The 11,328-nt window shown below is 65.4% G+C and overlaps 1 protein-coding gene across 2 annotated transcripts in view; it reads left to right on the top strand.

Annotated features, from left to right (window-relative positions):
* The window catches only part of INTS1 (integrator complex subunit 1), a 29,641-nt gene extending 26,609 nt beyond the window's left edge, over positions 1 to 3,032 (top strand). For both annotated transcript variants that reach the window (XM_040455701.1, XM_040455700.1), the window contains exons 42-47: positions 171 to 283; positions 879 to 992; positions 1,915 to 1,985; positions 2,288 to 2,379; positions 2,532 to 2,641; positions 2,737 to 3,032. In XM_040455701.1, coding sequence (XP_040311635.1) covers positions 171 to 283; positions 879 to 992; positions 1,915 to 1,985; positions 2,288 to 2,379; positions 2,532 to 2,641; positions 2,737 to 2,852 — 616 coding nt within the window. In that variant the 3' untranslated portion in view covers positions 2,853 to 3,032. The remainder of the gene's footprint in view (positions 1 to 170; positions 284 to 878; positions 993 to 1,914; positions 1,986 to 2,287; positions 2,380 to 2,531; positions 2,642 to 2,736) is intronic.
* Positions 3,033 to 11,328: the final 8,296 nt, after the last annotated feature.

Here is an 11,328-nt window from a genome sequence, read left to right as displayed (position 1 = left end):
CTTGAGGGTTGGAGCCCGGTGTGGGGACGGGTAGGGGGTGGGGGGGTGGGGGCTCCGGCCGAGTCCCACTTCTGTTCTGAACCCGCTCCCGGAAGCTCCTTGCCTCCTCCCACACCCGCCCATCCTGCCCCTGTGGTGTCTTCCTCACGGAGAACCTGTGTCCTCCCCAGCGACCTGTCCTTCGACAGCAGCGATCTGGTGACTCTCAAGTCCCTCCTCGCAGGGCTGAGCCTGCCCAGTAGGGACGGCAGAGCCGACCGGGGCCTGGACGAGGAGGGCGAGGGTGAGTGGGCCCCACAAGGGCTCTGCCGGGAAGGGGCTGGCGCTGCGGGGCGTACAGGGGCAGCTGTGAGGGAGCGGGCAGGCCCCGTGCCCCGGGCAGAGTCCGTCGCTGGGCTCTGAGCGCTCATGCTGCCCCCAGTTTCGCCGAATCATTCGGTGGAGTTTGTAGAAACGTCTGCCGTGGGGCCCGCGCGTACCTTTATTGGGCGCCCGCTGGGTGCCAGGGCTGCAGCGGGGAGGGTCGCCACTCCAGCCTCGAGGTCACGCTCAGGTTCAGAGAAAACCCGCACTGGGTGTGGCAGGTGGCAGGTTCGGGCCGGAAAGTGCCATCTCCCGGGCAGCTCCCAGCGGGCTCGCCTCCCCCCGTTGAGTGGGTGCCCGCTGTGTCCCAGGCAGCGTGCTCACCCCGGGGCAGTGGCTGCAGCCTCCACCCTCCCATGGGATTCCGTGGGTGCTTGGCAGGGACGGCCCCGCTTACGTACAGGGTCCGGAGCCATGGCGGTGAGCGCTGGCAGGCCTCGCCTCCGGGCGGGTGGGTGCTCCCGGCCCGGCTGGCTCTGTTTCCGGCCTGAAGGCACCGACTTCCCGGCTTCCAGATGAGAGCTCGGCCGGCTCCCTGCCCCTGGTCAGCGTGTCGCTCTCCACCCCTCTGACCGCAGCGGAGATGGCCCCCTACATGAAGAGGCTCTCCCGGGGCCAGGCCGTGGAGGGTGAGTTTGGGAGCCTGGCTCCTGCAGCCCTGTGGTGGCACTGTGGCGGGCAGGGGGAACCCGTCATGGCCCCGTGGTGCCCTGGGTCTGACAGGACACCCTGCCCTCCAGAGGCGCGGGGTCCTTGCCGGGGGAGGGGGGGGGAGGGGGGGAGGCGGTGGGAGCCGGGCTCTTTCCTCAGGGGCTTGAGGCGGGGACGGGCCGCCCTGCCGGCAGCCTCACAGGCTGCGGCTACGGTGGAGAGCGGGGACCCCGGAGCCGAGCGGCACACACACGGAGGGCAGGCAGGGAGCAGAGGGGCTGGGCGGCCACACTGGCTGGGGCTCCCGGGCACACTGTGGGCCGGGTGTGTGTCTGGGCATCAGCTGACCGGAGCAGAGCGGGGTGTCAGGGGCTGGCCGCCACCTGGCAGCAGGAGCGTCTCGGGACGGCTGGCGACGGGCAGTGGGGACGGCGGTCCCAGTGCAGATCCCTGGCCTCCTCCCTCTGCCGGACGAGGGTCGGGGGTGGCGGGGGCGCGGTACTTCTGGATGCTTCCTTGTCAACGGTGCCTACAGCGTGGGGTCGTTGGCCTGATGGAACTGGGCGCCGGGTGCTCTTCACCCCGAGGCGCTGGGGGCCTCCCAAGCTCACCAGGCACCAAGGGTGGTGTGGAAGGTTCCAGAGGGCACTGGTGCTAGCGTTCTGATAGGCTGCACCGCGTCTGGAACACCACAGCTCTCTCTGTTGGAACCTGTGCAGAGACCAGACCGGGGACCAGCCAGGGTCCTGGTGGTGTCCTTGCTCGGCCCCTGCCCGGCAGGCGGGATGGGGGACGGTGCGGGCTGGGGCTCCTGCCTCTGGGCTGCGTGGGCACACAGAGGTCCCGGCCTGGGTCCAGCAGCCAAGGCCTGGCCCTCACGTGCTCCCTCTGCCCACTTAGATCTGTTGGAAGTTCTGAGCGACATAGATGAGATGTCTCGGCGGAGACCTGAGATTCTGGGCTTTTTCTCGGTGAGGGAGCTGAGGGTCCGGTCAGCCTTCTGTCAGAATCGGGCCGCTGCGGGGACGGGGGCAGCCTAGGTGTGAGCCTGGCCCTGCCCCAGGTGCTCCCAGGGAGCGGGGAGCCCAGCCTCTCTCTGGGAACCGATGGCCGGCCGGCCGACGCCTCCCACCTCGTGTTACGAGGCCGTGGGGGTGGGGGCTTGGGGAGCAGGGTCCCCTGCCGACCCTCGCTGCTGTCGCTGTCCTGAGGACGATGGCCGAGAGCCTGGGGACTGGCGGTCTGAGCTCCCGTCACGCCCCCACCCCTGCAGACCAGTCTACAGCGGCTGATGAGCTCTGCCGAGGAACCGTGTCGCCACCTGGCCTTTGGCCTGGCCCTGCGCTCCATCCAGAACAACCCCAGGTGAGCCCCGGGCCTGCCCTGACGCTGCTGGCCGAGGGAGCCCCGGACCAGACCCTCGGGGGGTCAGTTAACCCCTCCCGGGCCTGGCTGCGGGCTCCAGGGTGGTCTTGGGCGCAGGGGGGAGGCGTCTGTCTGAGCGCGTGTCTTTGCAGCATCGCGGCGGACTTCTTGCCCACGTTCATGTACTGCCTGGGCAGCCGAGACTTTGAGGTGGTGCAGACGGCCCTCAGGAACCTGCCAGAATACACCCTCCTCTGCCAGGGTGAGTCCCAACCCGGCCCACGGGGAAGCGGGCGCTCTGCTTCCCACAGCCCGCTGCCCATCGGGACCCTGACATCCGTCCCGTGTCGCCCACAGAGCACGCGGCCGTGTTGCTGCACCGGGCCTTCCTGGTGGGCATGTATGGTCAGATGGACACCAGCGTCCAGATCTCCGAGGCCCTGAGGATCCTGCACATGGAGGCGGTGATGTGAGCCCACGCGGGGGCCCGTCTGCTGGCCGCCCGGTGGTTCCGGGTCAGGGAGGGCGCTGAGCCACCGTCGGGCCCGGCAGGGGCAGCGTCCAGGGCCCACGACTCCGCGCAGGAGGATGCCGCCGCCCCGGCGAGCCTCGGAGAGGGGCTGGATTTAAATAAAACGTTGTGAATTACCTGAGTGTCGGCTGCCTGGTGCTCGCTTCCCTTGAGACGCCTGCGGGTTGAGCGGGGCGGGGAGGGGGAGCCCGCCCGCCACAGCCCCTGCTCCCTGCTGTCCTGCTCCACCTGTCCGGCCCCGAGCACTTCTGTCGGGTAGGAGCCCCTGGGCCGAGGCTGGTCCCCTCGCTCCCCAGAGGGGCCACGGGCCCAGGACCCTTGGCTGAGGGCACCAGTGCTGGAAGCCGGTGCCGGCCGAGCCGCCCAGAGCGTCCCCACCCGCGAGTGTCCCCACCGGGGAGCTGCGGGTGCTAGGCTGGGCGCCCTGCCCGAGAACGTGGCCCCAGGGGCGCTGAGGGGCAGGGGCAGCGCCCCATAAAGTCGGCCCCACCCCCTTCATGCTTATCAGCAGCACAGATACCGCCCCGCCTTACCCCTACACGCTCCGGCTCCCCACCCCTCACCCCCTAGCAGGCTCCCGTGCCCGCTTGTGCTCCACTGGGGCCACCAGGGGGCGCCGTGGCCAACAAACTGACCCCAAAGCTGCTGGGCTGGGGTGAAGGAGGCGGGAGGCAGACGTCCAGGCTGAACTTCCGCCCCTGGAGGGAGACTAGCCCTGGGGAGTGTGAGGGTCACCTCCTTGCCCCGGAAGCCCCTGTGCCCCAGCCTGGCCCCACTTCACCCAGCGGACAGCGGCAGTGCCCCTCCCGGTGTGGAGAAGGCTGGCGTCCCGCCCCTCCTCCCGAGCCCCTTTCCCGGAACCCTTGCTCCCAGCACCCAGCCTCCCTGGTCCCAAGCTCCCGGAAGTTAGCATCCCAGCCCCCACCCAGTGCAGCCCTGAGACCCCAGAAGGGCGGCCTCCGAGGCGGCACCCCTCCCCCCCACCCTGACCGGAGAGGGCGCCCGTTCCGGCTGCTGGGACCCTCGTGGCCAGAAAGCCCCATCAACAGCATGTGACCCGGAGCTCCCGCAGGAGGGTGGGACTCTCCCCTGTCAGAACCGCGGCACCAGGGTGTGTGAGGGATCCCAGGAGGCAGAGGAGGCTCTCGGGGGCAGTCTCTGGGCCCCCTCCCTGCCCAGTCTCACCAACCTCAGGGCCTAAGTTCAAGGCCCCCGAGGGAGATCAGGTCCGGGCGCAGCCTGGGCCCCTGTCCGCCTGGGCCATCTCCCCTCCTGGTTCTCTCAACGGAACAGCAGCGTCGGCGGGTTCTGAAACCTCCCGGTGGAGAAGCGCGGGAGGCAGGGGCTCCAGCAGCCGCGAGATCCCGCCCTTGTCCCCCAGCGTGGCAAAGACCAAGGGTTCCCGCGAGGGAGCGGGCGGGCAGGCCGGGCGTGCGCAGTGGCCGTGGAGGTGGGGCTGCAGGGGGCCTGGGCACACGTGCGGGGCCCGTAGGGGACAGCGGGCTTCGAATCAGGTGTGCAGTTTCCGCCGTCACATGAAGGTGCTGCTGAGATGCTGGCTGTTACCTTCTGCACCGGTCTCCCCTCACCCGCCAGGAAACTGAGGCACTGGGGTGGGTGACAGGCCAGGTCTCTGGTGCGGCCCTGGCTGGGCTGAGGGAGTGCTGGGGGCTCAAGGGCGGAGTCGGTGCCCCTGACCCTGGCCGCACCGCCCGTGGAGCCCCTGGAGTGTGAAGGCGGACGGAGGCCAGGCCTGAGCTCCGGTGCGGGGGTTGGGGTGTCCCCCAGCCCACGGCTGTGCGGGGCAAGTGCTCGAGGGAGTGGAGGTGTGGGGGCCGGGTCACCTGCCTGCTGGGCCCCACCCCCAAGCTCCGGGCCCGAGTGGGCGGGGCTTTGTCAGCACAGGCTTAGTGAGACCCCTGAGCTCAGCCCAGGTAGGACCTCCGGGTCCTGTGCCCCCTACCCCGGGTCAGCACCGCTGGGCTCGGGGCCTGCTTGCCGCCTGTCCCTCCATGATGGCAGGGCTGTGGCAAAGGCCCACGGGCCGCCTGTGTGCTCCTCCCCAGCCCGCAAACCCGGGCTCCCCGCGGGGGTCCCCTCGCGCGTGCTCAGTAGCCAGAGGCCCCCGAAGGCTGGACCGGGTTTGGGGAAGGGGATCCTTGGGTGTCAGGGAGGTGGGGGGGGGGGGGGGGGACAGTCCTGGGCCTCTCTGGGCCTCAGTTTGTCTCTAGCTGACGGGCTGCAGAAACCCAGCAAGAAAATGGAGGCTACCTGAGCGGAGGTGTCCCACGTGAAACACGTGGTGGCGGGCACAGGCGACAGGGCATCCGCTCCCCGATGAGGGGATCCTCCCAGCGTCCAGGGGGCTGGTACCAGGCACCGTGACTGGGTGACTCCAGTGGGGGCGCCCGTGGGGCGGACGGTCCCGGCCCTTGCACACGCCAGGCTTTTCCACGTCCCCTGGGGACGGTGCCAGCCACAGAGGCGGCGTGGGGGCCTGGCGTCCACTATGTGGGCCTGAGCCTGTGTTCACGGCACTGTCTCCAGTGGCCGCACTGCAGACTTGGGACACCCGAGCCGAGGTCCGGCAGGTGCAGGTGTGGAATCCAGGCAGGGGGGCGGGAAGTGGGGGCGGGGCCTGTGGTCCCTGCCCGTCTGTTCTGGGATCAGTGAGGGCCGGCGCTGAGCCCGGTAGTGAGCTCCCCGTGGCGGGGGCCAGTGTGGCCCGGACAGCTCTGGGACTCCGCAGGAGTCCAGCCCCAGACTCTCGGCCCCCTTCAGTCTAGGACAGAGGAAGCTGTGCAAAGGCCGGGCTGGCTGCAAGGGCTGCTGGTCACTGGGCTTCCTAAGGCAGGTGGGAAGGGGTGGGGCCGGGTGAGGCGTTGCCATGGTGATGGTTTCAGGTGCTTCCCCAACAGCTTCCAAACAAAACACCTGGTTTCATTTTCAGTCCCGGGAAGGGGCGGGCCCTGACCCACAAACACGCCCTGTCCTGCAGGTCAGGGGCAGAGAGGCGCGGGCAGCCCAGATCTCTCCCCACGAGGCTCCCCGGGGCCCGTGCCCCTGTGTTTACCCTGGGAGGGCTGGCTTATGCCCCCATTTCGCAGATGAGGGCCATGAGGCCCGCGCAGGGCAGATCCGCTCCTGTCGAGGGTCAGAATCATCTCTCCTATTTCCTTCCTCAGGGCACCCCAGAACTGACCCGGATAGGTCCAGCCGGGCAGAGGGAGGGTTATTTCAGGTGTCGGCGGGGCGGGGAGAACCTGTTCCCCCAGGACCTGTTGGGAACACTCTGGGGGAGGCCTGTCCAGTTCCCTCACCAACCAGACCCCGGTCCCGTGCCCGGCCCAGGCTGGGCCCCCAGAGACCAGAGGTTGGATCCCACAAGGCCTATGCCAGGGGGAGTCTGGAAGGGTTCCTCGGAGAAGGTAGAATGTCACGTGGGTCTTGAAGGATGAATAGGAGTTTTTGAGGTGAGGACTCAACTTCCCATCCTGCAGTTGGGGCCACAGGGTTCTCCTCCTTTTTCAAGTGTGAGTGATGAGCCCACAGCCCTGGTTTTCTGCCGGTGCCCTCCTGGCCTGGAGGGGACTGTGGGGCTTCTTGGTGTGGAACAAGGACGGGGCCTGCACGTGGTGGGGCTGGGGGGACATTGGTGCAGGAAGTGGCCTGGCCCCAACTGTTCCAGACGGAGCTCAGGCCCTAGGAGGAGCAGTCAGGGGGAGCCGCACACCCCAAGGTCACAGGGCCACACGCAGAGAGGGGACCTGGGTTGGCGCAGGACTTCCCGCTGCAGGGCCCAGGGTCCCTCTGACCGTCTGATGGCCGACAGCCACCTGCTCTGCACACCTGGGCCGCTGCCACTGTCCTCAGCCTCCTGCTGGCCTCCCGAGGATTCGGAGCTGGAGCTGGGGTTCTGTGGAGGGGCCGCGGGGTCCGAGACCCTCTGCTCCCCGGGGCAGCGTTACAGTCGGATCGCAGCCCCGAGGGCCTTTGCAAAGCGTGTGGCCGCGGGAGCCGAGGGGCTGCCAGGTCAGAGGCCAGCCCCGGGGGACGCCCGGCCCCAGGAGCTCCTCACCCCGGATCTGAGTTCCCCCGCCTGGAGCTCGCCAATCCTGCCCCCTGGAGGCCCCAGCCCGGGGATGGGCAACACCTGTGGCACAGAGCGTCCCGGGGTCTGACGCCAGCTCAGCCCTTGGGCTGTGGCCTTGGGCAAATCCCCCCACCCCCGCCCGGCTCCACATCTCTGAAATGGGCCGGCCGGTAACGCCCAGGGCTCAGGGTGGCCCTCCAGCAGCGTCCTACCCGGAAAGTGCTCAATAAATGACCTGTTCTGTGAACAGAGACGTGCCGTGATCCGGCCAAGGACGCACAGCCATCAGAGGCGGGGCCGGGCTTCCGTCGTCGGCCGGCCGGGTGCTGCTGCCTGGCCGCCCCCACCAGCCCCTGCGTGTGCTCTGTTTACCAGGGGCCGGGCGGGCCGGGCCTCATTACAAGAGGCTCCTATAAATGGCGTGAGGAGGATTAATAATGTATTTATAACACATCATCGTGGTAGCCGAAAATGATCTATAAATGTGCGGTAAATGTTTTATAATGTTTTTGTAACCCGTTATAAATGATAAATGGCGGGCTATAGATGCTGGATCAAATATTTATAACGCATTGTGCGCGACGCCTGGCTGCTACAGTTCAGGAAAGCCATTAATAATAAAGTGGATGGAAATGTAAAAGTTACCGACATGCCCAGCAAAGCCATTTATAATGAAATGTAAAATTTGGCTGTTGGAAGCAACCCACGAGCCCTAGCCTCAGCACTGGCCAGGTTCTCCCGGAGCCCAGGAAAGGAGCGGGGTCATGAATTATTTGTGAAGTGTTCAGACGAGAATGTATACTATCCATAGCACGCCATATAAATATGCTATTAATATACCCAAGGCAGCATGAATTATTCATTGGGCCTAATTAATTAATGGGTGGCCCCTTAAAATGAGGTGTCACAGCTTCTAGCCCCCTCTCCCGCCTGGAGCCATGGGCATGGCGTTGGCCTCCACAGCGCCTGAGCGAGCCCCTGGCCGACCTGACCGTGGCCTTGGGAAGTGGGGGGAGGGACAAACCTTGGCTGTTCTGCGAAGCCAGTATGACCCCCCCCCCCAGCTGTCCTCTCTGTGCAGGTGGTACGTGAGGGGGCTTCCGTCCACTCCGGGGGGGGGGGGCGCTCTGGCCACCTCTCCCCCACGAGGGTGCGTCTCCTACTGCCATGATTGCGTGGCCCCAGGCAGGGAGCCCTATTTCCACGGGGCACCCCTGGCCCCTTCCTCCCTAAACACCCAGGGATGAGAGGCCCTGTGTGACCCTGAAGAGATTCCATAGGGTCCCAGGGCAAACCAGTGTCTGAGCGAGAACTCCAGCCCGGCCTCGGCCCGCCCATCTCACTCCGTGTTTCCTGAGGAAGTCGGGGCGCCCGCTTCTGTGAGTGAGACGTTCCTGCAGCAGGGGTTCTGTGGGCAGGTCGGCTTGGGAACCCCTGTGCAGCGTGGCCGCTCCCTTGGGAGTCCTGGGGTACTGCAGGACATAAAGGCTCTGAGAAGTCCTGCAGGGAAAGCTACAGGGCCAGGGCCTCCCTTTGTTCTCTTGCCTCCCACCCCCATTCCCTCTTGCCCGGCTTCTCCCCCTCTGCCTCAGAGGCTCAGGCCTGCTGTGTTTGGGCGAGTGGCCCCGACTCTGTTCCGGCTTGGCCCATCAGTCCTGGTCAAATCGGTTTCCTGGGGGCTGAATCCAGGTGACGGGTCTAGAGCGCCCCGCCGCTGCGACCCTCCCCAGGGCCCTGTGGCCCACATGTCCTCCAGAAGCTAAGTGGACACACAAGCTAGAGTTGGCTTCTGGATTGAGATTAGTGATGCCTCTGGCCCTGTCCCTCCTCGTCCTCCCAGGGTGGGTCCCCCACCATCACTGAGAGAAGCAGAATGTGCTGGAAGCAGGAGGTGGGGGAATCAAGACCGACTGGCCCGGAAGTCCTGCCCCCGACCAGGGCGGCCACTCGGGCGGGACGCCGGCCTGTGCTGACCCAGACTCCTCGGGTCCTCACCCCATGTCGGGGCCTGGTCTTCCCGGCTGAACAGGGGGTTCCTCCTTCTCTTGTGGAACCTCAGTTTCTCGGGCTGCAGGATAGGTATGCTCAGCCTACTTTTTCTATTTTTTTTTTAATCTTTATTTTTGAGAGAGAGAGAGAGAGAGAGAGAGAGACAGCACACGCTGGGGAGGGGCAGAGAGAGGGGAACAGAGGATCCAAAGTGGGCTCTGTGCTGACAGCAGCCATCCCAGTGTGGGGCTGGAACTCACGAACTTCGAGATCGTGACCTGAGCCTAAGTGCGATGCTCAACCAACTGAGCCACCCAGGTGCCCCCGGACCGCTTTTAAAGGGTGCTGTAGGGACACCTGGTGGCTCAGATAAGTGTCCGACTTCAGCTCAGGTCATGATCTCACAGTGGATGAGTTCGAGCCCCGCATCCGGCTCTGTGCTGACATCGTGGAGCCTGCTTGGGATTCTCTCCCTCTCGCCCTCTGCCCCTCCCCTGCTCTCTCAAAATAAATAAACTCAAAAAAGTTCTTTTAAATAAAAAATAAAGAGTGGTTCTATTCAAAGGTAAAGTGGTCGTGAAAATTGATGGGCTGGAGGAGGGAGCCTGGCCGGCCCTGCTCCCTCCCCAGTTCCTCTGTGGGAGTTACACTCACCTTTCTGTAGTCCTTAGACCTTCCTTCCCGCCTCAGGGCCTTTGCACGCACCATTCCCTGTGCCTGGGAGATTCTTTCCTGCCCTCCGACCGCATCAGCTGTGCTTATCCTTCAGGTCTCAGCCGTCACGCTCCCTCCTCAGGGACGGCCCCTCCTGCCTTCTGAACCAAGACAGGGCCCTTCTTTTACCACCGAATGAGTGGCACTGCGTGTCCCCTTGGACTGCCGTCACAGGTGCAATCTCGCCTCTGCTTGCCTACATGCAACGGAAGAGGAACGCCAGCTAGCTGCTGTGACAAACATCCCCAAGTCCCAGCAACTGAGCCCAGTGCACGTTAACCTACCCCTCGTCCAGAGACCAACACAGCCGTTCCTGGTCAGCCTAGCCCTGCAGTGTCCCGTGCGTGCGGCCAGCAGGCAGGGAAGATGGTTAGATACATACCACCTCCATCAGCCAGAACTCAGTCACATGCCCCCCTCCCTCCGCACCTGCAAGGGAGGCTAGAAAATCGGCCCAGGCAGAGAAAAGAGTGAATGCAAAGGTCCTGAGGCAGGAACATGAGCCTGTCTGAGGGGTGGTTGTAGGAGGAGGACAGGTAGGAAAGACACCGACTGGAGGGAGGGGTGGATGGCCCGTCATAAGGACCGTGCTTTCCTCATGCGTCAGGTGGGGGTGCAGAGGAGGGCTTTGGGCAGGTGTGGCACACCCTCACCCCCGCTGTTACAGATTTTGTGTTGAGAATGGATTGTAGGCGGCAAAGCGGCCGCGGGGGCGCTGTTAGAGGGTTTCTGTAGAAATCCTGGCTCATACCAGGTGGTGGCTCTGGCCGGTTTTCTGCTGGACTGCTTGTGGGCATCGAGAGGACAGGCTGACGGGGGCACCCCGGGCTTGTGGCCTGAGGAACCGGCAGGAAGGAGCCATCAACGACTGCGCGGCTGGCCATGGGTGGGGCCTGTCTGGGGTCCTGGAGGAGTGGCTGAGTTCAGGGGACCAGTAGGTCAGAGGCTCTGAGGCCAGAAGGGGAGGGTGAGGTCAGGGAGTGGCAGGGGTGATAAGGGCCAGGAGGCGTGACAAGGGGCCTGGACTTTATTCCAAGTGTTGCACAGGTCAAGCAGGAAAGCGCGTGGCCAATTGGCTCTCTAGAAAGATCCCTCAGCTGCTGGGGAAGGGTGGACTATGGTGGCCAGAGGGGGACGGCAGGAAATGGGTGGGCTAAGGGGTGTGCTGGTTTGGGGGTCCCGGAGGGGAGCAGGGCTAATGGAAGGACATGATGTGCTCATGGGGACACTACAAGTGCTGCTCCCCAAGTCACCGTCCCCAAAGGAGGCTGCGTGGTGACCGGCAAGGCAAGAGTGCAGCTTAAACTCCCGAAGACCAGACCTCTGCCCGCCCCCCCCCCCTTACTTCCTTCTGAGAGAGGTGGGCCTCAGGCCTGTCTGCCCCTCCTGCACCCGCGGACCCCTGCCGCCCCCGCCGGCCCTTCCCTTCCTCACTGGTTTGTCCAGTTCTCCCAACTGCTGCCCTCGGACTCAGGAAAACCCTGTTCGTTCTAGGTTCCAGGACCAGCCAGGACATCGTCCTTTGTCCTCCTGCTGGGAAAGCCCCAGCGGGGCAGGGCAGGGCAGGGTCCTGTCCGCCTTGAGCCCAGGGCCGGGAGCTCCCTGTCTAGCACCTGCTTGC

The sequence above is a fragment of the Herpailurus yagouaroundi genome, unplaced genomic scaffold (genome assembly GCF_014898765.1).
Source record: "Herpailurus yagouaroundi ecotype Mexico unplaced genomic scaffold, PumYag 216, whole genome shotgun sequence".
NCBI lineage: Eukaryota > Metazoa > Chordata > Mammalia > Carnivora > Felidae > Herpailurus > Herpailurus yagouaroundi.
This window is presented reverse-complemented; position numbering and strand designations above follow the sequence as displayed.